This window comes from Pocillopora verrucosa, chromosome 3, assembly GCF_036669915.1.
Source record: "Pocillopora verrucosa isolate sample1 chromosome 3, ASM3666991v2, whole genome shotgun sequence".
Classification (NCBI taxonomy): Eukaryota; Metazoa; Cnidaria; class Anthozoa; order Scleractinia; family Pocilloporidae; genus Pocillopora; species Pocillopora verrucosa.
The window spans coordinates 28,324,585-28,351,842 of NC_089314.1; the positions used below are offsets into that span (position 1 = coordinate 28,324,585).

At 38.1% G+C, this 27,258-nt stretch overlaps 2 protein-coding genes and 2 pseudogenes across 5 annotated transcripts in view; 2 read left to right on the forward strand and 2 right to left on the reverse strand.

Moving 5' to 3' along the window:
* The first annotated feature begins 1,554 nt into the window (after positions 1-1,554).
* Positions 1,555-27,258, forward strand: part of LOC131769993 (adhesion G protein-coupled receptor L2-like) — a 54,091-nt gene continuing 28,387 nt past the window's right edge. Inside the window, exons 1-13 of one of the 3 annotated variants that reach the window (XM_066163280.1) lie at positions 1,555-1,856; positions 2,005-2,303; positions 2,653-2,687; positions 3,313-3,582; positions 4,276-4,425; positions 4,589-4,855; positions 5,327-5,491; positions 5,795-6,004; positions 6,374-6,533; positions 6,682-6,818; positions 7,469-7,726; positions 11,447-11,543; positions 12,154-12,827. In XM_066163280.1, coding sequence (XP_066019377.1) covers positions 1,555-1,856; positions 2,005-2,303; positions 2,653-2,687; positions 3,313-3,582; positions 4,276-4,425; positions 4,589-4,855; positions 5,327-5,491; positions 5,795-6,004; positions 6,374-6,533; positions 6,682-6,818; positions 7,469-7,726; positions 11,447-11,543; positions 12,154-12,170 — 2,367 coding nt within the window. In that variant the 3' untranslated portion in view covers positions 12,171-12,827. Of the gene's footprint in view, positions 1,857-2,004; positions 2,304-2,652; positions 2,688-3,312; positions 3,583-4,275; positions 4,426-4,588; positions 4,856-5,326; positions 5,492-5,794; positions 6,005-6,373; positions 6,534-6,681; positions 6,819-7,468; positions 7,727-11,446; positions 11,544-12,153; positions 12,828-27,258 lie in introns of those variants that run through there. The other 2 variants (XM_066163282.1, XM_066163283.1) reach the window with 2 other exon arrangements.
* Positions 14,426-15,599, reverse strand: LOC136280021 (uncharacterized; annotated as a pseudogene).
* Positions 17,552-25,127, forward strand: LOC131775476 (uncharacterized). Of its 2 annotated transcripts, none has more exons than XM_066163327.1 (9): positions 17,552-18,601; positions 19,122-19,230; positions 19,476-19,579; positions 19,912-20,027; positions 20,805-20,878; positions 21,232-21,506; positions 21,613-22,647; positions 22,722-23,824; positions 24,258-25,127. In XM_066163327.1, the coding sequence occupies exons 2-7, from the start codon at positions 19,133-19,135 to the stop codon at positions 21,831-21,833; spliced, it is 888 nt and encodes a 295-aa protein (XP_066019424.1). In that variant the 5' UTR covers positions 17,552-18,601; positions 19,122-19,132; the 3' UTR covers positions 21,834-22,647; positions 22,722-23,824; positions 24,258-25,127. The 2 variants fall into 2 exon arrangements, with proteins under 2 accessions (XP_066019424.1, XP_066019423.1); XM_066163326.1 differs by having other exon boundaries at positions 17,553-18,601; positions 21,613-21,903; positions 23,743-23,824.
* The window catches only part of LOC131795845 (uncharacterized), a 3,526-nt pseudogene continuing 1,551 nt past the window's right edge, over positions 25,284-27,258 (reverse strand).

The window sequence follows — 27,258 nt, forward strand, 5'->3', positions numbered from 1 at the left end:
AGCGATAGTAATGATAATTTTTAGGGACTAGCTCTATCAGTCCATCCTTTAGGCTCCCATAATGATTAAACTACGCCTCTTCTAGTTCTGCCTATTAATTATAAATTACATTCTTTTATTTCACTGCAATTCCATTTTTGTGAGACTTTTGTTTCAAACAACAAGGCATTCTACGTTTTAGGATATTCCACCGTTCCACAGAAGCCCTGCGTTCCATCATTCCGTCGCCCAGTGTCACCCTGTTAAACTCAAGGTATCGTACTTCGGACCTTGCTCGATTCGCAAATTTAGCGGCTCTTTTGGGCATAAGCCGCTGATTGGAATGATAAAATGCTAACTCGGCAAGAACTGAAAAAATTATATCTTTGGATCTACCTGGCATGATTCGATGATTCAAACAGAAAAATGCTCTCTGCAATCACGAAACTTATTTTCATACCGTTTCCTGTGCGTATTGCGTTTAAGTGTTTATTACAGTGTTAATTACCTGTGAGTGTTCCTACGTTTCATTAGTTCCATTGTGCGCTTGTGGTTGATGTTTGTACCGTTAATGTTAGGTAATGATGCCGAGTAATTTGTCAGATTTTGTGTATAAATTTTGTCCTTTAGATCAATGGTTACGTCCACTTTTTAAGCAGCAGCTTCGTCGTTTTCGTTTATTTGCCTGTAGAACTATGCACCGTTAAGATAAATAGTTTTCTTTATAATTAGTTTATTTCCAAGTTTTCGTTCTCTAATATGTATTTTCCTACTCGTGTTTAGTAGCCTTGGCGTGTGGATGTTTTAAAATAAATGATGAACACAATTACGCGTAACTTCGGTTACACTCTCTTTTCAAAGAAAAAATGTTTCCTCTACGTTTCCAATAAGTATTTTCCTACATATGTTTAGTAGCCTTGGTGTGTGGATGTTTTTAAATAAATGATGAACACAATTACGCGTGACTTCGGTTACACTTTCTTTTCAAAGAAAAAATGTTTCCTATACGTTTCCGTGATGCATCGATGACACCTTATAGATATTTCTGCCAGGAAGAGCAGTATTTTTTTTCACGCATCATCCTGAAATGATTGTGAATGTTTATTGTCTTCTGTAGTACTCCAAAACAAACAATAGGTAGCACCGGGAAACATCGGGTCAAAATTGGGTGAAGATCAGAATTCTATTGTCACTGTTGTTATTTGCTCACTCACTCACTCACTCAATTCGACGACAGCCGTGGCTTCGCCTCCTATAGGAGGCAGTAGCCACAAAAAGCGAAAAAAAAAGCAATGACATTGAAAACAATAAAACTACGATTATTAAACGTTATCATTTTTCATCCCATAGTGAAGTTAGTAAACAGGGCCTCGCTATGCGCTATAATGCCTAAATGAGCTTCAATTGATACGGTTGACCTAGAGAGTTGAGTCAGGGAGTTGATTTCTGGCACAAATTAGGTAAAAAAATATATGTCAAAGGACATTCAGAGATTAAGAGATTTCTTCCCAAAAGTTAAGTCATAGCACTGAACTTTCTATTTGCAGTGTCACATCGAGGTAAAGTGAAAGGAGGATGCAATTTGTGTTTATCATTCATTTGATCAGTTTGACGCTGATATTTGTTATGGTCCATCGTGTCTTGAGCGAGAGATGTGACAACAGCAACTGGTGGGAAAGCCTGGATAGGACCCCGGGATGGTCGGTGTGTCCAAGAAATAACACCTACCTAAAGGGATTCTGGAGGAGTCAAAACAAAACCGGAGATGAAAGAGTTGGACGCCTGGAAAAAGGAAGATGCTGCGATGCTGCGGAGCCGCGTTACGCCGGTCAGCCTTCAAGATGTGTGAATGCAAACTGGTCACGCACGTTGGATGGGTGAGCCAAACTCTTCTTGAATGTCGCGCCTTTTCTATGTCACACTCCAACATAATAACTTTGATCAATGCCAATTTCGCCAAAAGTAATACCCCCAAAAAAGTAGAAACCAAGAAATTTCAATTTATTTTTGTTCCCTTTTTTTAAGACATAATATCTGGGCTTTATGTCCAAAAGGCTTTTACATGAATGGCATCAGAACTGGATCTCATCGTCCCTTTCGTTCATTTTTGAACCACATCGATGAGGCAAGATGTTGCCATCCAACGGATCATCCCAGCAGTTATGAAGACTGTTACGATGAAGATGTTGCTATTTCATTCAACAACGAAGGTTGGAGTGAATGCCAGAAGAATGGTTATTACATGAGCGGTCTCTACAAAAGTAACTGCGATGAACTTAACTGTATTGACAAGTTCAGATGCTGTAAACATCTTCCTAAAAACGGTAATTATATTGTTGTCCAACTATTTCTTTATACAAAAAGAGACAAAAATAGACTTTCTAGGAGAATCTTTAATTTCCCAAAGTTGCGATGCGTCAGAAGTTAGACTCGACCGATTTTAACTGACCTGTATCATTTGCTTCTTCGTTTCCTTGGGGTTTTCTTTCCCCGATAAATTTCAAAAGAAAGTTCAAAGAAATACTTTGAAATTTTGACCTACAAGACATATTCGGAGACTAACATTAAAATACTGCTACCTTTTACAACCACAATTACTAAATCTATAACAATAAAGATATGTAAGCATGTATGGTTTTTTATATTCACATATTACCTCATGTTGATCAACAGAGCAATCAAACGGAATTACAGATCTACAGAAAGAGGTATACAAATCTTGGGTGTTTTTTAAGCTAATACCAAGTTTGATTTGTTTTAGGCGTGAGCCGGAAAAACAGAGTCGAGTACATTGGTCGAGGCTTCTGTTTGATCAGGCTTTTTTGTTCCTTTGATAACTTCCCACCAGAAAACTATCAAACTACATGATGGAAGTTTGTTCATAAATAAACAGTCGCTGCAGGTCTTCTCCCAACGAAAAATCCCGAGAAATTGTCGAATGGATACCTTCTAGAATCTTACATTACAATTTAGGTACAAGTTTCGATAAAGAAACTAAGAAGGAAACCTTTATTGTATTGCTCTGCACCGCACCATGGGAACAACCCCAGCCAGGATGGTGTTCAAAATGCCGCCATTTTTTTTTTTCCAAAACTTAGAATAAAACCGTTTGTGTCGGTTAGAAGGGGGGTTACTTTCCTTAAAAATGAGAGCAAGTTAGCACTTTCATTTCAAAATATTTTGCCATCACGTTACCTTTTGTGACGTCGCATTTCGTTACCATGACCATTCCGAACCTTGAGGCGGTAATATAAAAATCTTCGTGAATAGAAGTGTATCTTGAAGCGATCATGTTTTTTTTTTCTTTCTAACCACTCTTAACTTGTCGACCAGGTTGATGCCATTATCACCGGTAGTTACCCTTCCACCCACTTAAGCACGGTCATCACAAAATTTCTCAATTTGACAAAGACTGGGGACGAGCTTAAACTCAACTTAAGCGAACTTTCTCTCTCCGTGGATATGCTCAAACAACTTGTGCAGTATAACTCGATAAAAAACAACAGCGCGATCGGCGCAACATCGGACCAACAAAACATCGTGAGAGTGGCAAGTAATTTACTGGATGAGAAAAATACAAAAACATGGTTGCTGTTGCAGGAGGTAATTTGCTGATCCTGAGAAAAGTTTGAATTTTTTTTCTTTGTTTTGTTTGCCTATCACCAGCTATATTTTTCTCTTTCATGATTGAAACAGAACGGTAAATAATCCTTTAGCCATCACTTTATTCTTCTAAAGAGAGACAACAAGTTCCACACGTTATATGATTATATGTCGGATAAGTCCATAGTTCTCATGATGAAGTATACTCAATTTTTTTTTTATTTTTCATTTGGTAAGGTGATATGCCAAGGACCGGCATGGGTAGTCCAAAGCATAATTTAGCAAACCAAGGTTCTTGTGAAATGTTACTTTTGTTTTTGTTTATTTTTTGTTTCCTCGGTTCATTTTTGCTTTACGTTAGGATGGAACGTGGCACTAATGAAGCCTCAAACAAGAGAAATTTAGACCAAGAGTAATCATTATTTAAATCCCGGTTGAGTGCTAGAAGCTTTTTAAACAAACGGCCTGAACCCAATGTAAGATAACATACTTATAGCAAGATCTCCCAAAGTGATTTTAAACCCTCTTTTTATTAATTAAGAATACCTGACTGTTTAATCTTTAATGGACAAAAATACAAATGGATTTAAATTTTGCAAGGCTATTTTTGGAACCCTTCATAGGCCCATTCACCGATTGTTTGCATTCACTGCAGAAAATTTATTATCTTAAACTTGACTTATTAAAATCCAGAAAAGGGAAAACATCACTGACATACTTCTGAAGACTATGGACGACTTTGCTTTTCAAGTGAACAGTAACCTTGGTAACTCAACTAATAAATCGGAGTTATTATCAAGAAACATCGCTCTTAGAGTTGATCGCTGGAACCCAAAACATGAGGCAAGTCAAAGGTCGATGTTAAATCTTTTTAGACTGCTTTGAACCATAATGTTAGTTAATTCAGGAACATTTCCGTAACTATGAATCGGTTTTAATGACATATTTCATTAATTTCGTGACCTTTCGGTCTGAGTGAATATGTATTTGCATTTTTCATTCCTAGTTGAAGGTTGACTTCGCTCAATATGGCGCAACAATCCTTGTTCCTGGCTCAGCGATCTCGGACACAGTGAAAACTCGCATGTCCACCATTACCTACAGAACACTTGAAAATGTCCTTAGGCTTCCAGTAGATGGACCCAGTAATAATCAGAGCGCCGGAAGTAGGCTTCGGAGGAGTGGTACAAGCATTGTTTCAGTCACTATTCATGATCGTGTATCTGGTTCCCTGAATAAACCTATCAAGCTGGCTTTTAATCACAATAACAAGGTATTGATTGTTATGTATTGTTAGTAATACGAGTGGCAACAACAGCGCATGGGAAACCTACTCCCGTTAGTTTTATGGGTTAAAAAAATGCCGCTGGACAATATAAATAGACCTCAGTTCTTAATCAGGGTAATCGTCGATAAATCGTTTTTATTCTATACCTATCCAATTGAGCACAGTGATAGTTGTTGGCAGCTCAGGTCATCATTCAACTTCATAAAGGTTCCAGGGAAAATTTTATGACTCTGGTTGCTGAAATATAAATTTTTCCCCAGTATAGCGTCTCTTGAACAGTAAGTCCTAAAAACCAAGTGAAAAAAGGGTATTATTTCATAGAGGAAATGAATCAGCTTGGTGTTGCTTTTTGAGAGTTTATATTAGTATTACTCTCATGCATTATCTCTTTTTTTTTTTTTTTTTTTTGCAACGTATCCTGCTGTCTAAGTTTTAATCGTAACACTTTCATTGCAGCGTTCTGATTTGATTGGACAGTGCGTTTTCTGGGAGATCGACCAATCAAACAGGACGTGGCTGACGCGTGGATGTGTTCGCGTTGATCGTGAGTCAAACTCGCGCGTAACTACGTGCGAGTGTGATCACTTAACCATCTTTGCAGTCTTACTGAACAACAAGCCAGTGAGTGTTATATATAGTCTCTTCAGTCCGATATTTTGAAATAGACACTGTTCGATCATTGTCTTTATTTTTTCACTAGAATCGCAAACAAGTCGCCAAAAACTCTTTGATTTACTATTTGTTACTTTTTTCGATTTTGTCACTGGTCTCATGTCGTCAAAATAAAATACTCACAACGTACTTTTTACCTCTAAATATATTACACAACTTCTACTTTTTTAAATTCTTGTTTCTTTTCATGTTGCTACTTGTTGCCTAATTCATAAAAATTCCTTCACAGCTTTTTTCTGGTTTTCGTTTCAGGTAAAACCTCGTCATCAGCCGTACTTCAAATATATTTCTACTGTAGGTTGCGCATGTTCACTTTTCTTTCTGGTGCTCACTTGTGTGACAATCTTAACCTGTTGGAAAAAGTTGAGAAGTTTTCGGATAAAAATGTTACTGCACTTGTTTGCTGCCATTTCGGTTTCTTGTCTTCTAATTATTATAGCTGGAAAAGCAGAAAGACCAAAGGTAAATATCAAATGTGTTTCGATACTCGTTTTTAAAAAAACTGTGTCCATGCGTCTTTACTGCTGTTCAGTAATAGATCAAATATGAGATAAAAATGAAGTAAGAACAGAAAGGAGGCAAAGGGGCGCACCCGTGTGTCATGGATTTTCGTGATTCATCTTTAGTTTTCTGTGATCTAATACAAAACAGAGGCATTGCAGCATGGAATTGCTTTGCTCAATATAAGGAAGTAGAAGAGTCTTACTTGTGATGTCATCTGTGCTTCTCTCCTTTAACAGATCATAGAAAAGATCCATTCAAAATTCATGCTTAATTTTACGTATCATATAATATTTTTCATTTATTCATAGATATATTTTACATTCACAGGAGTTATGCACAACAACAGCAGTGTTACTCCATTATTCCCTCCTGTCTGTATTTTTCTGGATGCTGTGTCATGGTGTTATGTTGTACTTCCTTATATTAAAGGCTGAACGGCCAGAAATTCTGGCATTGAAAAAGAAATGGTTCTACGCTCTAGGATGGGGTAAGAGCAACACTCCTTGAACAAGTACATTTTCATCCCCATATGCATTGGACGTTTTTAAGCACAAAAATATAACGCCTCATTTAAAAGGGTCAGAAAATTTTGTAGTTGCTTTTGTTAATACTTAATTCATTTCTGGCTGTTCCAGGTGTTCCAGTCCTAATAGTGGCCATTTCTCTGACAGTAACTGGAGTCAAGTCTTATGCAGCAAATAACTGTTGGCTTACAACAGAACATTGGCTCATTTATTGGGCGTTTGTTGCTCCAGTTGCCGTAATCCTATTAGTAAGTATACTCTTTTAACAATGGTGCTCCTTTTATGGTGTAAGATATATTTTATGCAGACACCGTTTAATATGAGGTTTAATATAGGGTATCGCACTAGTGGATTTTTTCGAAAAAATATCTGATCTTATTTTTTTCTCAGCTCGTGAGCGGACGGTATTCTACAAATCCTGCAATCTTATTTGTTCCGAGAGCGGGCAGTATTCTCTCCATCGGGCCCGCTCACAGCGGGCGGTTCTTTTCGCAACCATTTGTTAGGTTTTAGAAAAAAATAAGAATGTTATTCACCAGCCAAAGTCGGTCCGTGTTGGGAAAAACTGTGCCTTCTGTGTTTTGTACCGTACGAGGCCTACGGCCTCAGGCGGTATCCAAGGCCTCGGGCACAGTTTTTCCTAATACGGATCTCCCGTCTGGTGAATAACATATATATATTTTCTGGCTTAATCAAAACTATTTTTTATGCATGTCATCATGGTTAAGAAGCTTAGTCGGAGATAAGAAAATCTTAGGAATAAAAGGAATGGTAAACTATGAGGGCAAAACACTCGTAAGCAGAGACAAGAAGAAGGATTTCGATTTGTTGTTTGTTTTGTTTCTTTTTTTCTATCTTTTCTTCTTTTATCAATCCTCTTGTGAATTTTTGCCTCTAGATCAACTCAATTCTGTTAATTATCTTGCTTCGTGGGATACTCAGAGCGACTAAAACCAAAAACAACAAAACACCTGCCAAGCACGTGAAGGATTGGTTGAGACGTTTTGCAATGCTGCTGCCAATTCTGGGTATCACGTGGTCGTTTGGCTTTCTCACGTTCATTACATCAACAGCTGTGTTTCATTACATATTCACCATCTTGAATTCATTCCAAGGAGTTTTCATATTTGTGAGTTTCTGCATTTTAGACGATTCGGTAAGTCCTTATTTTTTTATCATAAGCTTCGACAGGCCAAGAATTGCTCCCAACGATTTTCCTTGTACACCCATAGTATTTATATTATATAGACTTTTGAAATTACGTGAAAAAGCTGAGCGAAAAAAGACTTAAGAACAAGTCTCTGTAAGAATCAAACATCTTGGGAAATGAAAATTTTCAACCCCCCTTCAAATTTTGCATGCAGTTAGGCACTCAGGGGGATGCACAAAAATACCCTTTTTAAAGGTCGCAGCACTCTTGTTGCCATGGTAACAACGGCTGCTTGTTCGAGGCCTGGGGCCTCATTTTCATACAAAAACGTCGCAAAAAAAGAGTGAAATGTTTATTTCTCTATCTCAAGCTAAATACAACATTACAAATTGGCACTTCTACCATACATAGTGACATCATTCGTCTTCACTTTGATTTATTCAATTTTCCCTGAGAGTGAATGTGAACGCACCAATAGATTATTCATGTCGGTACAGTTTCGGTCATTTTTGTTGTCGGGAAAACCAGGGAAAACGTTTATCAGAAATTCTTCAAAAGTACACCGATTCTGGAACTGAAACTACCCACCTAGCTGGTTATAATATTCTAGCTTTTAAATTTGTAAAAGTCTCTGCGGGTCTGCCTCTACTTTTTATAGGGGCAATTCGCGAAAAAAGGTCAAAATCAGATATTGCATAATTTGGCGATGTTGACATCTGATGTTCTCAGCAACAAATGTTTCAGACAAATGAAACATGCACGGCTTTGGAAGAATGTTATCTTACGAGCAATATCCCGAAGAGAAATCTCGACTCTGGTAGTCATCTTTTAAAAAAAATTGATCAAACTTCTTGGAGGACTACTCGACATAATTACAAACATATACCTCAAATCGTGTGCATATCATCCAGATTCCGAGTGCTGCACCTTCCTTCATGGGAATTTGAGCGATCCGAAGTCCTCTGAAGATACGCTGATATACTTGTATGCCATTTGAAACAAGTTGAAGTCGGCTGATCTACACGAAACTATCCTCCGTGACCGGTCATTTGTCATAAACATGTACGTTGTCACGATGGCGTGACAATGTATTTCTCTATGAAGTTTCCATCGATCGCCCCAAAGAAGACGAGAAATGAACATTTTTGGATACATCAGCAGATTTCGGCGCATTCTAAGTAAAAACAACCAAAAAAAAAAAAGAAAACCTCAATTGAACGCTCGTAAACACTGAGAATCTAAGAGCAGAAATCGCAGCCTGTAAGCGGCAGTACTACATGTAAAACCCAGTCGTCATAATAGCAACTTGTACTACTTGCGCGAAAATCATCACAGAGTGGAGATTTTGAACTACTCAGTATCCCTGCAGTACAGAAAACGGAACAGGGATTTCATCACAATCAATTTCCAAAATTAAGCTTTTTTCAGGGAGTCTTTCATATGCTCGAACGTTAAATTGGCTTTGAGCCTTGAGATTTATTTCCCTTGACAATAAAATGCTCTAGAAAGAGCTTACAAAATTACAAAGGAACTATTTTTGATGTCGCTTGGACCGAGAAATACAGATTTGAAATAATTCATGCTGTCACTGATGAACCAAAGGGCACAATCTTCTCAGCTATTAGCTTGATAGTCTCCACAGACTAACGTTATTAGACCGAACGATCTTCCTTTTCTTCCTAGTGAGCCGGCCACCTCAGGAGAAAATTAAAGAGACCTTTGACTTCCTCTCGTGTAAATCACTGGGAGATTACGCTATATTCATCTTTCTTTAAGCTTGTAAAAGATATCCGGGAGAAAAGTATGGAAAATAATGGTGATGAAATCGCTGTTCTTTTTCCTGAAGGACAGGAAACTGGGGAGTTTCGTTCAAGTGACAAGTTGCGATTTGCGTGTGGATAATAAGATGTTTGAAAGGTGGAATTATGACATTATGATTTCATTAAATCTTTTATTTCGAACTTTGTTATGATTTATTCATTATCAAGACATGGAAGAAAACATCGATTGACTCGATAGCACTGCGGCGGTGACAAGTCTCTCCTCGTCATATCTTATGCAAATTTTTTTAACAGTTTTCAGATGATTTTAAATATCTCAGTTCCTGTCACAAGGAAATGATAACTGCCCTTATCTGCTCTTTGTAAGGAGATGCCTATGTCGTTCAAATTGATTTGGTTGCAACTGGGTTTTACATGTAGTACTGCCGCTGACAAGTTACGATTTATACTCTTAGATTCTGGGTGTTTACGAGCGGTCAATCAAGGTTTTCCTCTTTTTTTTTTTGGTTGTTTTTACTTCAGAAAGCGCAAATCTGCTGACATATATGAAAAATATCCATTTCCTGTCTTTTTTGGAGCGACCGATGGAAACTTCATGGAGAAATGCAGCGTCACGCCATCGTGATAACGTACATGTTTATGACAATTGATCGGTGTGAGGATACTTCAGTGTAGATCAGCCGACTTCAACATGTTTCAAATGACGTACAAGTATATCAGTGTATCTTCAGAGGACTTCGGGTTGCTCAATTTTCATGAAAAAAGGGGCAGCACTCGGAATCTGGATGATATGCACACGATTTGAGGTATATGTTTAAAGTTACGTCGAGTAGTCCTCCATGAAGTTTGATCAATTTCTTTTTTAAAAGATGACTACCAGAGTCGAGATTTCTCTTCGGGATATTGCTCATAAGATAACATTCTTCCAAAGCCGTGCATGTTTCATTCGTCTGAAACATTTGTTGTTGAGAACATCAGATGTCAACATCGCCAAATTATGCAATATCTGATTTTGACCTTTTTTCGCGAATTGCCCCTATAAAAAGTAGAGGCAGACCCGCAGAGACTTTTACAAATTTAAAAGCTAGAATATTATAACCAGCTAGGTGGATAGTCTCAGTTCCAGAATCGGTGTACTTTTGGAGAATTTCAGATAAACGTTTTCCCTGTTTTATCCGACAACAAAAATGACCGAAATTGTACCGACATGAATAATCTATTGGTGCGTTCACATTCACTCTCAGGGAAAATTGAATAAATCAAAGTGAAGACGAATGATGTCACTATGTATGGTAGAAGTGTCAATTTGTAATGTTGTATTTAGCTTGAGATAGAGAAATAAACATTTCACTCTTTTTTTGCGACGTTTTTGTATGAAAATGGGGCCCCAGGCCTCGAACAAGCAGCCGTTGTTACCATGGCAACAAGAGTGCTGCGACCTTTAAAAAGGGAATTTTTGTACATCCCCCCTGAGTGCCTAACTGCATGCAAAATTTGAAGGGGGGTTGAAAATTTTCATTTCCCAAGATGTTTGATTCTTTCAGAGACTTGTTCTTAAAGTATTCAAAAGCAAATGCTTGAAGCTCAGAAGTAAGGCAAGTGGGAAAAAAAGTGCGTGGATATAGTTTTACGTCGGCGAGGTTTTTAAACGTCGACTTACTATGCAGTTACAGTATCAAGTAGAACGTATGAATTCCTAAGGTACTTTTGGTTTGCTACTTGTTGTTCCAAAGTGAAAGAAAGCCCTCTGTAAAAATCTCACACCCACTGAACTAATGTTCGTCTGAAATCGGTGGTCACCTCAGTTTTACCCTGCAAGCAGTGAGTTTTTATCCCCAAACGGCAGGTTAATCTCAATTTGCTTATTACAGACTTAAATGCAGGAAAATATATGATCGGCAAGATGTATGAAGTGACGAACCTCTTTTAATTAAATTTTCATTAGGTTAAAAAATCTGTTAAGAGTATTTTGTGTGAGAGAATGAATACAACCAAGAGAGACACAAGAAGAAGGAAACGCCATTTTTCAGGTGTAAATACGGGTAAGAATTGACTAAATAGAATTAAGTTGAATGTTTGAGTTGATTGCTGGACTAGCTATGTTTCAATTATGCATCTTACCTGTGGTAAATGACTGATGCGATGGCAAACAAATGGACGTGCTTGCCTGTAAGATGAACAAGAAATGTGTGCCATAAAACTTCCCTCTCTAGTGCCAGATTAAAGATAACTGGACATTATTGTTAGCGAGGCTTCTTTTCACTTTTGGTTTGTTTGTTTTGTTTGTCATTTCTTTTTAGTCGTTTTTGTTGTTGTTGCTTTCATGGTTCCAAACGGACTCGAGGTTTTTAGAATCGTAAATGAATGAACGGAACTCGGGCAACTTTTGTATAATTTTTATCATGAACTAAAAGCATCATAAAGAATTAATCGAGAACTGTGGGCTGTTAAGTCTAATAATAAGTTGAGTGCCAAGGATTCTTAAGAAGGGATGAAACGCTTTGTTCTCCAAGTTCTGACCCTATTTCAAATCATTAAGTATTATATTTAACACCAGATCTTCAGACCGGATCTTTACAGTGATCTCAATAGTTTAGACGGCACATCATCGAAGAAGTTCTCTCATGTTCTTAATTCTGATTCATGTTGCAGAGTTACAACTGATTTAAAAAGACACATGGAACATTTCACTTGGAATAGCTTATTACCGCTGTACAAAGTCCTCCACATATTATCTCTACCTTTAATGGTTCTGCTTTTACTTTGTTTTTTTCTTTTGTATGTTTGCGTGAGTATTGATAAAATTGATCATTTCCTCGGACACTAAGCTACCTCTTGGCCAACTGAGGTTTGAACATCGTGTTCAATTTTATGGTAATTGTCTAAAAAGGGTAATTTCTGCGTTGATTAGTACGACGGAAAGCGATAAACAGGTTTCTGTATTGAGTACCGGCCACATGACAGTAAAGGAGCTTTGGCTTTCACAGCACTTTCAAAAAGCAAGAGACTAAAAAAACGTGGAGGAAATTAAGGTAAATATACTAAATATGTCTCCTAAAAAAAAATTATTACGCTTTTTTGGACTAGCACACATGAAATAAATACCAACAAAAGACTGCGCCCTTTTTTGCTTTGTTTTCCTAGTAGTTGCTTTGTATCTGTAGGCAAGGAAAGTATGTTTCCGTTATCAAACAACAGTAATTTTAATGGGACGAACAGTGAAGAACTAGAAAAAAAGGAGATGACAAAGAATGATGATGAAAACAACAAAATGTAATTGCATGCTGGTTAAAATTAAAGAAATAAAATCTAAAATTTTTTCGCAATCATGAAGGAAAGTCTTTGTCCTTTATGTTTTAAAAAGTCAAAAAAAGGTTCGTGGATTGGGTTAATTCTTTTAAATTAATGCTAGGGAACTCGGTGCCTTCTTGCACGAAACCTCAAGCTAATGGGTAGTTGGCAGGGCGAAGGTAGATTAACAAGGCTGATACCGTTTTGAACTAAAGCATAAGTTAAGTGAGTATTCAACTTGCATGCAAATTGTTCATTTTTCATCATAATATTTTGCGGAATTATAAAATGTCATAAGTACCGGGGATATGTGTACTTTGTGATCCTGACACAAGTACAATTCAGAGAGTATAAGAGAGCTTCTTGGATGGTTAAGGAAAGGTTAAGGTGTTTATACATTAAGAGGAAACTCTCGTCCAAGAATGGTTTCTAAGAGCTCACGAAGTGTTTCGGAAGTGTTTCGATACCAACATATAACAAGTAAGCACTTTCAGTATGTCACCTTTTGAGTCCTAGATGTTTATGATTCGTCTTATAAAGCCCTTCAAAATTCATGATTGGGCCGAAAAGAAATTAAAGCATACGGAGGAGACACATCAGTGTTCAACGAAGGATTAAATCTGGATCAAACATTTGACTTCTTGTTAATAGTATCATAAACTGAATATGCTATTGTTTTCATGATAACAAATGCTTTTCAGAAAGTCCTTGAGTATTCTCTCTATATTTGACAAGGGTCAGCAAACTTGAGGATTGTAATCTTAACATCTATGTTAACGCTAAGGAGCAGATCTTCAAAATTTACTCAGGAGGACGTTAATGCAAATTAATCAAATGGGGAATGTAGGTATTTTTACCAGTGCTAGAAACAAGACTTGTGTCAGCCTCTGTCAGCTTGAATATTTAGAAGAGTAAAACCAAAAAATAGCACCATTACAAGGATTGACAAGAGTGTTAAACCAAACTATAAAATTTTTAAGACCAAGAAAAACTGACTCAGTGAAGTTGGTAATTGATGCATATGTTTTATGAGTCTATATTTTTTGTGCATCACTAACAGCAAGTCTTAATCAAGAAATATGATCTCTTGGTCTTAATTTGATACTATTGCTTTCATATGATCGAATGGTACATACATGTATTGTGAAGAACTTTTGATTTCTTGATTTTCTTAAACATTTTCGCGGCTTTATTCTAGTACCAATTTACGCGCATTCTGTTCGTTTTTTCACTTCAGCATTCATTTATGCGGTGTCATTTTTGCGCTATGTAAATTACTATGCCCTATACATTTCTCGTTTCAAGCCCTTAGAAATGCTTTTTAAACCCCTTTGTGCGAGTGTTTCGTGTTTCCTATATTTCCCTCAGCATTTGGTAAGTTTTTTATCGCGTCGTATTTATGTATTTATTTTATTGTCTTGTTTTGTTAGTTTATTTCGTAAAGGTCGTTTTCTGATTTTTATAAATTTACTTCTTCTTCACATTAAAAAGAGAGAAGAAAGCGGGCCCTAGCCTTTTCAATACATTCGAAAGTGTTCGAGTATATATTCGTGCATGTTCAAATATTTAAACAAAATTTAAATGCTTCTCTTTTACTGTTGGGTCGGTTAGAAGTAAGGGGGCAATTTTCGATTCATTCTTTTGAATTTTCAATACCCTCATCTGCAGTAAGAAGTTTCCATTCCAATGTTCTCTCGTAGCCCCTCAACATGGTCGGGCGTCGGCAGTTCAGGGCCCATTTAAAAGGGAACACTGTGTTCTCGCACCTGACAAAGTCACGGAGATGGAGTCCAAGTGAGGCAGCCAAAGATTTTAAGGAGGGGATTTTCTTTTTCCCTTTTAACGATGCAAGATCTTCATCTGTGTTAGGAAAGAGGAGAGATGCACGTAGAAACATGGCGAATTGTTGAGTTAAGTTCGAGTATTCTAAAACAGCCGACATTCCAGATAAATTAGCCAGCTCAGGGTTTCGTGTGTCTTTCAAAGCTTTCTGGACGAGGTCATCCAGGCCTATCATATTAGGCAAGAGGTGAATCACTTCCGGCATGTAATTTCGGACCCAGTTGATTGCCTCAGTGGACATGACCGCGTAAGGATTGGTAGTATTAAGCGGGCCCTTGAATCTCGTTAATAGAACAGTGAGTGGATAATAGTCCCGTAGGTTAGAAGTGGTGATGCGATCATATCTCCGATCCGCTGGCAAGAAAGCTTCGACATTTAGGAAGTCAGATAGAATGAAGTAACATTTAATGTGATTTCGTCTGAGTTTTTCTATCGATTTGTTAAGAACAAGCGATATATAGATGCTGCACATTCGCGTTATAGATTTGTCATGACAGATTTTCTTGACTGCATTTTAATCCCACCCGGTAAATGGAAGTACATCGGTCGGTAGGCTGTAGTGAAAGTCAGAGTTCCGAAAAAACCGTTGAAATCCACGACCTGTCAAAGTGGGATTCTCGCGTTTAAGCTCTTTAGTATTTTTCATCGAAGTAAAATACCGTATCAAAATAATGGCGTGTATGTAGTGATTTATGCCTTCTTCTCTTCCAAAATCACCCAAGTTGGCTTCCTGTCGTACCTTCGTCACCCCAGATCCTTCGCGTTGTACTAGGCGCAGCCACGTGTTCCACACGTCTCTCAACTGGATCAACTGGTCAGCAGGAATGTCCATAAATTCTTCAGTGAGTGTGAGCAGCTCAGTAGAATCCACAAGCTCTTGTAAGGCTAACAACAGCGAAGTGAAACCCTGTTCGCTGATACGCAGCGAGTACCAGATATGAATCACTGCTGAAGCCATATCATTTCCTCCTGCAATCAGAAAACAAGAGCTTTTAACGAAAGGCTTTTTAAGTCAAACGGTGGTCTTCCCTAATCTATCGTCTGTCAGATTGCCTCGAGTGGATGCAACGCAATCAAATCGAAAGTGGACAAAAGAGTTCAATTTGACGTGGACGAAACGGAGAAATCTCAGTTTGCCCCTTGATTGAGTAAGAAGATTGAGCGAAAATTCTGTAGACCGATCACAAAATCCAGAAAAGAAAAACTATTTTGGTCAATGTTTCAATCCGGAAGCCATCCAGTCTGGTTCATATTGCCAACATCACGATTTGCATAATCAAGTAATTAGCGCTATCACCAAAACATAAAACGATTGGGACGGCTTTTAATTTTAAAGTTGACGCCTCAGTTGCTGGAGTCTCTATGGGTTATGAAAGTCGATCTGTAGGCCGTTAAGACAAAATACAGAGAGCATTTTTTTATGCGTCCATGTCTGCACAAAATGTGGCTAAAAGATTGGTTTCCTAGTGTTCCAAATGGATTTGTTATAAAGAAAAGATTTCACCTCACATATATTTATGGGACATACGCGAGAACTTTCGAACAAGAAGACAAAAAAGTGTCAAGGGAGTTCAAGTACCTGAAACTGCCTTGCCCGAAGTTTAAACGTGGACGGCAAATGGCGAACGTGACGACTAGAGTCTAGTTACGATTTGGATCTATTTTGAAATCACAAGTGATTCTTGTAATCTAGTTGGCTCTCGGCAGTAGAATCTTGTTACGAATCGTACTGTCGTTGCCTCAAATCTCATCTATTTCCCAGGAAAAGAGAAAGGTGCGATAAATTTAAACAACGAATCAGATATTACAAGGATTGTTTTGAGTGATCGGTCAAATTTCAAGAGTGTGAAGGGTGAAAGGAAGGACGAAGAGGGGATAATATGGCTTTCAAGGGGAAAGGAGGAGGATCAGTCGTTTCTAACAACGTATTAAAGGGACTATAGAAAATTGACTGCCTGAGGGCGCGGTTGTTCAGTGCGTAGAGTTTTCCACGTAAAGGTAAAAAAAGCAACGCCAATATCCATTATTTTATGATATTATTTCGCTTTGCTCTAAGAAGCAAATGAAACATTTGAGATTCTGTATTTTACGCTTTCAAAAAGAACGTGGAAAGTGGTAATTGAAGTTCGTGTCGTAAAATTTTGGTCTGAGAACAAACTTTTGATTTCATATCACATATAGGATTTCAGACCAAATTGTACTCTAATCAGTTCAATTACCGTTATATATGACCTTTGGGGATGAGTCTGAATGTATACGAATTTCAATTGTATCGTCTTCCTTCGAAAGTCAAAAAGAAAAAACAGATCATGTTGTAGAAGCCTTCTTAGGCGTATAACGAAGTTAGTGTTGATTCAGATCATTTCCCAAAGGCTTAATTAATCGAAGTAAAGTGGCCCGTTTTAAAAGCCTTATAGACGCAACGAAGAGTTGAGTAAAACAGTGAACATTGATCTGTTTTGATCCAAAAATAGAGGGCGGAAGTTTCTTAAGAAACTGTGACACTGCATCTCTCAAAAGACGAAACAGAACACATCAGACAGTTCTGCAACGATGAATGAGTCAGCAGAACATAATTGTTTGCACTGCGCCTCAAACCGAAAGCGGTGACCACCCTTAATATATAGATTTAGCCAAGCCTAAAAGCGGAAATCTTGTTAGTTTATTTTCCAGCCCTACAATAAACTGACTAAAAACTGTAATAAAACTATCTACTGGCAAGTCTTTGTATTATCTTTCAACCCAACCATTTCCTCAATGTATAAACACTATTACAAAGTAATTAGTCAGGGAAATGGAAAACTTGTGGTATATACATGAGAAGACACAAGTGCTTTGCACTGTAAGTATTAAGCCCGCTGGGCTCCTCTTTTTCAGGTGTGATAATCCCGAAGTTAATTTGATTTAATCTCATTAAATATGTCATGGGCCGACTAACTTAAATTATCAACACTCTCGAGTTAGCAGCTGGATAATGTTACTATGTCGATATTCGAATGTCATGGTTTTTGCCCGCCTATCTTTTCTTTGCAGTTTCGTATTTCAAACGCGTGATTCAGTAGCAGTAGAGATGGCACCTAGGAAGGGTTTCTCGCCCTTCACTCCGGTCATCAGCCCTGAATTAAGTCCACAATTGACTTAGTTCATTCTAAGTTCGAAAGTTTGTGGATCAACGCCGACGCAATACTTTAAGCGGTCGCCTGTTGTCGCCAGTTTTCGAAGCGATTTTCAAAGAATCGACAGTGCCCACATTCGGCTGCTAGATGGCCACCATTACTCGAACAAGAAGTCCTCTAATGCAACGGAAATTGTCTGTTCCTCGTTTGGGTTGATAACCACTCTGCTTCGCCGTTCCTCTTCAGAAAGCTCTGAGTTCATTTCGCAGCTGAGAGATTTGCTGAACTCAGTATATCTCAGTAAAATGTCTATCGACGAAGAAAATGAAGGCCAAGCAAACAAAGATTGACCACGTGCTTCACGATGCTTGGAAATGCCAACGACACCAACGAACAAGACATCATCTGTGGCCATGACACCCCCAAACAGTGGAAACTCGCAAAGAGCTGAAAAAAAGAATGTTTCCCCAAATCTAAAGGAGATCAGCGAAAAGGAAGATTTGGATACTCCAGAAAAGGTGCTATTGATGAAGCAGCGAAGCAGTCGCGTCATCAAGGACGTGCATAACGTGTGCGAAAGAAACAGGGAAAGTTTGACGATGGTGCTTTCGAACATGTGCGCATTTGGCGAAGGAAGCGAAGGCCATCGTCAATGAAATTGTCGAAGAGATGGCTGTAAAAATGGGAGTAAAGAGGAGTGTGGAAGAGCTAGTTGGCGACGACACAATGTCGAAGTACGTGGCGTGCCTTAGAGTTCCTGATTGGAAGCTTGTCCTTTTCCAGGCGATGGCGAGAGTTTCTTCGAAAACGTGGCAATCCGTGATAAACATCACAGGGCTCAGAAGGACGGGGTAAGATGTTTAGTTACGTTGGTCTTACGTCGGTATATTAATATTCATACTTGGCGCCCCGGCTAAGGGAATAAAAGAACAAAAAAAGAACTATTCCATCGCGAGCCTCAATGTTTATAGCAGCTCTTTCTTTTGTTTTATTTAGTTATTCTCGTAAGCGAAGCCTTGTACAGGAAAAGATAAGCAGGCTTTTTTTTATTACTTAAGCGGGCGTTTTACTCAACTGCGTCTTCAAAATTACCAAAGGTCTGTTTTCCAGAGCAATTTCAGCCAGTGGTAAGCTCTTTTTCAGCTGGTGAAATATGCTGGAAGCCGTATGATAATCATCCACATATTTTTTTTTTGTGTGTGTGTGTGTTGTACTTCCAAATCAAAATAACTATAACTGTTAAATTTTTTTGGCCTTGCAAGCAGTTCTTTGTATGGAAGGTGGTCATTATAATAATGTGTAAGGTGAAATGGGTTGGTGAAGGGTGCAGTTTTTGTCTTGACTAATTTAGTGTAAAAAATTGTTTTGCAGGTAGAGCTCATATGTTGTTTGGAATTGTTCCCCGTGATGGTGCTGTATATAGCCAGCAAAGTGCAAAATCAGTCTACACATTGACAATTGCCAACTGTCAAGAAGACAGGTTTGTGAATTGCAACTTGCTTGAACTCTTTACTACCTTCTGGCTAGAATATGCTTGTGGTTGTATGTGCATTTAACTTAAATAACACAATGACAGATTTTTGTAAGCCCCACTCAGTTGCAATATCACCAGGTCATGCATCCACTCTGAGATCTAAGTGGATTGATATCAATATCCCTAATTTGGCTTTAATGCACTAAATATAATAATGACTGTATAGATTTTTGGTTTTTTTTTGTTGACAGAGACAACCTCAAGATTCTTTTTGAGGACATCAACCACCAGAAGAAAATATTAAAGGAAAAAGGAATGACAGTTGATGGTAGACATTACACCGTTGAATTTCTGGGTAAGAATCAATGTTAGTCTTGGAATTTGCTTTAAAAGTCAACTTCTTGTTCATGATACTATTTATAGCAATTTATTGTGTTTCTACCCAGTTGGTAGTCTGACTAGAACTAGATTGAAGCAGTAGTCAAACTATAGTAAATTAAGAGTTTTTTATATTGTAAAACATGTTCAAGGTTTAACTGCAGCAGCAAGAAATAAAACCTGGAATTTATTACTATTTTACGTCAGAAATTGATTTGACTACCCTTTTCTTTAGATACATTAGAGATTAATTTCCTGGAAAGTTTAGCATGTTAACTTTTGCTTTCCCATTTCTGTTATCAAACTTAGTTGTACTGGACTACAAGACCTTGGTACTTCTTTTGGTGAAGAAGATGAATGCTTCATTCATGTTAGGTGGTAGAGGTGTCAGTGTCGAGTTCTGTTTCATCTGCAATGCTATCAGGGTAAAGTACTCAAATGATATAGAAATTAGTATGGGGCAACTGCAACTGCAACTTGTGCTGTTAAAGTTGAGGTACATAAAAGTGCTGCATCAGTTCATCAACTTTTTTTACAGTGATTTCAGATGACTTTGATCTTTACCAATATTTGGGAAAATAATTAGTGAGTGATAGAAACATCAAGTAGCTTTAATTCAGTCAAAAAAAGGTGGAAAGTACTTCTCTAAAGGTCATTCTGCTTTTAAAACATTTAAAAATCACTGAAAGTATGAATACATGTACTGTAAAAAGAACAGGGCTCACACAGAGTCATAAATTCTTGGAAAAGTCTCGATTTTCCAAACCTGGAAAGAGTCTTGAAATTGAAGATAATGTCTAGAAAAATAGTTCAAGTCTGGAGTTTTTTTTATAGCTACAAAAAGTGCTTAATAAGTTCATTTTTTTCCCCTGTGGTCAATTCAATCTCGCCTGTAGCTAAGACATTCAATCACAGAATGAGAAGTTTCACAATTGCACCATGGTTATTGTACATTTGCAGTGCATCATGAAAGAAGCTTGGTTTCTGCATTTTTCAAGATCTCTATTGATCACCTATTTGACCATCTTCAGTCTGGAAAAATAAATTGATGTTTTGGAAAAAAGGTCTGGGAAAAGTCTTGAATTTTGGATCCAAAAATCTGCATGAACTCTGAAGAAGATAATCGGAAGCATGATAAATGTGTAGTTCTATCTGAAATTATAATATTATAAATTATTTGATAGTGTGCCTGTTTTTGTCAGGGTTGCAAATGCCATGATATTGCTCCAGATGAGACATGCCTGGATTGCCTCAGAAGCAAATGCAACATGGGAAGGTGTGTAGGCATTTGATCATTGTCATATTAAATTACATTCAAACACATAAAGGGGATTTCCTTACTGTTACATAACAAAATGAATTTTGTAAGCCATGACTTGTACTAAAGCATGAACTGAAATTAAGTGTGTAGTTTGGGGTTTTTTTTTTTAATTGTTGCTAGTAAACTAAAATCCTCATTCAGGATCTTTTGCCAAACTTGGAAGGTTGCCAAAAATTGTTTTCCTACTGTCAGGAAAGGAGTACTCATAGTTTGGTAATTGAAAAAGAAAAAGAAAAACATTTTTAGAGAAAAACATGAAATAATTCATTGCTTCAGAAAATCAATCATTCTTTGAAATTGTCTTGTAGATCAACTGGTATACGAGATGATCTGGTTTTTCTTTTGGACGAAGAGCTTTGCAACATTCAACTTTGTGCTCTCCTTATGGAGATGCGCAGCACTGAACAGTTGTTGGCATCCATTGGTCTTCTTGCATACAGGGTAGATTCCCTAGCAGAGGCCAATGCTGCCTTGAAAAACTATGGCCCAGAGTCATTTCATGGCGATCGCATCTCAGTAAAGAAGAAGTCAGATCAACAGTCTGCTATTACAAAGCAGAATATCCATGTCAGTTCAATGTCTGGTAAGACATTTCCTAAAATAATGTTTTCAAGAGATGTTTTCCATAGGTCTTAGGTAAAATCTTTTTTTTTTCTTTTTTAATTTACTCTCATGCTGTTGTGTTTCAGGTCCAACAGATTGGGAAATCCTTCAACACCTTGAAGAAATTGTAGAACTTGCCCTACCACTGGATAAATTCAAGAAGCCGTATGAAGATGTGAACACGGCAAAAAATTTGATCCTTAACAGAGTTACATTTTACCAGGCTCGTGTTGATGTTAGTAAGAAGCAACTATTATTTTTATACTTGCAACTTGATTTAACATCATGTAGTCAAGATCATTGGTAATGTGTATTCATTGAGTTCATACAGCGTCCAGACGATCCGTCGGAGTGCGCTTTAGGAATCAAATACCTCTGTGAGTATTTCTTTAATTGCTATAGTCTCCTATGTAATTTGCCCATCTTATGACTAATTCCATCACACAGCAGCTTGAAATTAATGGAGCTCCATTAACTGAAAGCTACTGCATGTAGGAATATAGGTGAGCTCAGGATTGAAGTGTGAACCATTGTTTAATTTTAGCATGTCTGATTCTGTTTTTTAACACACCTTAAAGTGTAGAGTAACACAGAATTTTCTATAGTTAGAGATCCATAGGTGCAGTGTAACCCAGTGTTTAATTTAGTTCAAGGTAACTAACATAGGCTGCACTTTAGGTAATACACCCATGGGTGCAGTGTAACCCAGTGTTTAATTTAGTTAAAGGTAACTAACATAGGCTGCACGTTAGGTGGCACACCCATAGGTGCAGTGTAACCCAGTGTTTTCTTTAGTAAACAGCAACTAACATAGGCTGCACTTTAGGTGGCACACCCATGGGTGCAGTGTGACCTAGTGTTTTATTTAGTTAAAGGTAATTAACATAGGCTGCACTTTAGGTGGCACACCCATGGGTGCAGTGTAACCCAGTGTTTTCTTTAGTAAACGGTAACTAACATAGGCTGCACTTTAGGTGGCACACCCATGGGTGCAGTATAACCTAGTGTTGTATTTAGTAAAGGTAACTAACATAGGCTGCATTTTAGCTGGCACACCCATGGGTGCAGTGTAACCCAGTGTTTTATTTAGTTCAAGGTCACTACTGTAGGCTGCACTTTAGGTGGCACACCCATAGGTGCAGTGTAACCCAGTGTTTTCTTTAGTAAACAGTAACTAACATAGGCTGCACTTTAGGTGGCACACCCATTGGTGCAGTGTAACCTAGTGTTTTATTTAGTTAAAGGTAATTAACATAGGCTGCACTTTAGGTGGCACACCCATGGGTGCAGTGTAAACCAGTGTCTTATTTAGTTAAAGGTAACTAACATAGGCTGCACTTTAGGTGGCACAACCATGGGTGCAGTGTAACCCATTGTTTTCTTTAGTTAAAGGAAACTTACTTTGGCTGCATTTAGGTGGTACACCCATAGGTGCAGTGTAACCCAGTGTTTTCTTTAGTTCAAGGTAACTAACATAGGCTGCATTTTAGGTGGCACACCCATGGGTGCAGTGTAACCCAGTGTTTTATTTAGTTAAAGGTAACTACTGTAGGCTGCACTTTAGGTGGCACACCCATAGGTGCAGTGTAACCCAGTGTTTTCTTTAGTAAACGGTAACTAACATAGGCTGCACTTTAGGTGGCACATCCATGGGTGCAGTGTAACCTAGTGTTTTATTTAGTTAAAGGTAATTAACATAGGCTGCACTTTAGGTGGCACACCCATAGGTGCAGTGTAACCCAGTGTTTTCTTTAGTAAACGGTAACTAACATAGGCTGCACTTTAGGTGGCGCACCCATGGGTGCAGTATAACCTAATGTTTTATTTAGTTAAAGGTAATTAACATAGGCTGCACATTAGGTGGCATACCCATGGGTGCAGTGTAGCCCAGTGTTGTATTTAGTAAAGGTAACTTCCTTTGGCTGCACTTTAGGTGGCACACCCATGGGTGCTGTGTAACCCAGTGTCTTATTTAGTTAAAGGTAATTAACATAGGCTGCACTTTAGGTGGCACATCCATGGGTGTAGTGTAACCTAGTGTTGCTAATGAGTGACTGTAATCCAGTTCAGTTTTTTCTAGAAAGTGCTGTCCTTTAAGTAGCATAAAGACATGCAGACATTCTCTTTAAGACAATGAAATTGGTGTGAGGGAACATTTCTTCAAGTAGTATGGTAGCACAATGTTATGTAATTAATGCATTTTTCCAAATGTTTAGTACTTTTCAGGAGCTTTAAGCAAGGGCACTTTTGTAAGAGATTTTGGTACACATACTGAGATAATTGATTTGGAAGGCTCAGGTTTGTAGAACAACAGTAGTAATAACACTTTGTTTTTTCTTTGGTTACAAGTTCTGATTTTTTCTCACTGGCTAAAGAAGGTTTACCATACTATAATATGACTTAATTGAGTGTTTTATGTTGAAATATAAAAATTTTGGAAAATGAGTTTGGAAAATATTAAAATAATTAAACTTATTGCTAATGATGAGCTTAGGAGCTGGTACCTTAAAGGTTAGTGTGAACCCACTGACCAGCTTTGCTCCAGTTTAACTTTGCCTAAATGATATTTAGCCACATCAAAAGGAGCTTTTTGTTTTTAATTCCTCAAAAATATTTACCCAAGGAAAACAAAATGTTTACTTGCAACAGTTATTTGAATGATGTGATAACATATAGGGCCTCTCATTACAGTCTTTCTCAGGTCTTATTTCAGGTTTTGGCTATTTTGCAGATATTAAAGCTGACATGGAGCCTCGCCTTGTTCAGTGGCAAGGCAAGTTGGATGAGCTACATGTCTTTTTCAAGAAGTTGTGCAAGTCACGCATAAAGTCACTATTCACTATTCACTATTGTTTTTCTTGCGTTAGATCTGCTTTTTTCGATTCGATTGCACCTTGACTATTTTTGTACCGCTACTCCTCTTGCGTTTTATTTATTTAAATGAGCAATTTTTAAAAGACAGAAAATGTCCTTCTTTCAATAACGTGGCGGAATAAAACAATTACACAAAGATGTTACTATGATACTTTTTGGTACGATATATTTTATTTTTGACCAGCACTGTTACGCCTAATTTTGTCCATAAACGGACAAAATTGCTCCGATTTTGAGACGACATTACAGCTTTTTGGCAGCGATCGCCAAGAAACTGAATGCGCCACGGAATTACACCCAATTAAGAAATATATTTTCTCCCTTCCAGCAGTCATTAGAAAGCCGTTTTGTCCCCTCAAAATCGGATGTAGTTCACACGTTAAGGGTAATAAACTGATAAAAAATGATTTACAATTATCCTGTTGTCAATAGGTTCTTATTCACGTAAGCTGGGTCATAAACTATTTCTTGCGGCAGAATCATGGGGAAGAAGTTGTCCTTCATTTTAAAATCGCTGAAATTGTTGTAACTAAACCTTGAATGAAACTATTGTAGGAAGATTCATTACTTGACGAGGGAATTCCGCATTTAATTGCACGCGAAAAGCGATACGCGAAGCGATGAGTGCGATATCGGTTTTTAAGTGCAATTTAACGCGGAATTCACGAGCCAAGTAATGGATTTTCCTTGAATCACATATTTGAATAAAAACAAGATAAAAAGAAAACAGCATTACTTATATTTGTTATGTATACGTGGATGCGAAACAATATCACTTAGCCCCGCTAAACAACTCGCCTCGTCAACCAATCAGAAGGCGAGATTTTATGCAATGATGCGATTCTATCTGATATTAGGTCTGCTGACTTGGAAAATACTACACCTAAAATTTAACATCAGTAATCTTACGAGAGAAAGCTTAAAGGCTAGGTCTCTCTGACGGCTTATCTCTGGTTGACATTTTAACCAATTCTCGGACCCTTTCATAAAAACCCAACAAAGACGATATCGCCTTAAGCATTCTTCCCAATGAAAAAATGTCACTGGCAACGCCATAGAGTCGTTCACTAACAACCTCAGGGGCTAAATAACTTTTCCCTTTGCATTTCATAACGGTGCCGTTTCTGCGGTACAACGTAACAGATGAAACCTTAAGGCTCTTTCCAAAGTCAATAAGAACTGGGCTGAATTCCCCAGAGGCTGAGGGCCGTTCTAGTACGGGCGACCCTAAAAGCCGGAACGGCGGAATGGCGGAATGGCGGAAAATGACCCCAAATCCTAAAGCACGGAACGGCGGAAAGTGACCCCAAATCCTAAAGCACGGAACGGCGGAAAATGACCCCAAATCCTAAAGCACGGAACGGCGGAAAATGACCCCAAATCCTAAAGCACGGAACGGCGGAAAATGACCCCAAATCCTAAAGCACGGAACGGCGGAAAATGACCCCAAATCCTAAAGCACGGAACGGCGGAAAATGACCCCAAATCCTAAAGCACGGAACGGCGGAAAATGACCCCAAATCCTAAAACACGGAACGGATGCCAGGGCATGTTGCACAAATTTCGTACAAAGACACCAAGCGCTTAGCCCATTTATCCTCACGACGATAACGCGCGTGACTAAAATTAAGTGTCACTAATTTTTTTTCTTTTACTGAGTGGTATAAATAATAATGAACCATTATGCATGAAAGATAGCTGCGTTTTCGCGTTGTAAACCTGTTTAGCTACCTTTTGTTATGCAAAATTTGCCATGAGTTTGTCGCGGCATAAAAAGTCGCACAGCATGTGGAAACCAACTCGACATACCACACTACAATAAACAATTATAACTTTGATACGTTTCCTGGTCACGTCTGCATTGATTTATTGAAACAATAATATCTTATATGCTTGTAAATGTGAGAACATCACAGGAACGGTTTCAGGCTTCTCAAAATATGACAACGTTCAGCCCAAGCTCCAAACTTAGACTAGCGTAAGAAAGTTAGCAGAAGGAAGCCGTCAAGAAGAATTTGAAGAAGGGAGCGAAGTCGAAAAACAAATATTCAAGCATCATTGCACACGGTTCCATGCACACAGCTTGAAACCTAACGATATGTTCACTTTTATTCCCATGGAGTATTTTTGCCTCTTTGAGGAAAAGACGCTTTTCCTTCTCGTCCTCACCTTACAGTTTTTTGATAACGACCTTCTCAGAATTGTTTCTCGCCACAAAAACCAAACCATAGGATCCCCGACCGATAGCCTCTTCTTTGTCTCGCAACTGCTTCCACTCGAATAATGGTAAACCATGACAATCCAAAGATCCGTCTGAATTACACTTCCCTTTCAGAAAGGGCAATTTAAACGCCATAGAGTTGACGATTTGCAATTTGTTGAGGAACAGAAGAAATCCGCTGAACGAATTGGTGAAATAGCCTCTTTTTTGTTTAGAAAGTTTATTTCTTCAGCTGATATGTAAGCCGTAAATTTCACAGTAGGATGGTGGTGTTTTGGACACCAGGTCGCGAAGAAATTCTTCAAATTCTTCTTGACGGCTTCCTTCTTCTAACTTTCTTTTGTCTTTTCACGCCATGAGAAATTCCCACGCGCGTGACACCCTGCAAACCTCTCTTCAACTAGTGTTACTCAAGTCCCAAAACTTATTCGTGGATGAAAAAACGCTCGTATTGAAGGGCTCGTAACGAGGGCTTGCTCTCACGCTAGTCTAAGTTTGGAGCTGGGGCTGAACGTTGTCATATTTTGAGAAGCCTGAAAACGTTCCTGTGATGTTCTCACATTTACAAGCATATGACACGTTATTGTTTCAATAAATCAATACAGACGTGACCAGGAAACGTATCAAAGTTACAATT

Coding starts and splice junctions, on each gene's coding strand:
- LOC131775476 (XM_066163327.1), top strand. CDS start 19,133: ATGTTGTTTGGAATTGTTCCCCGTGATGGTGCTGTATATAGCCAGCAA. Junction 19,231..19,475: donor GCCAACTGTCAAGAAGACAG/GTTTGTGAATTG, acceptor TTTTGTTGACAG/AGACAACCTCAAGATTCTTT. Junction 20,028..20,804: donor TCATCTGCAATGCTATCAGG/GTAAAGTACTCA, acceptor TGTTTTTGTCAG/GGTTGCAAATGCCATGATAT.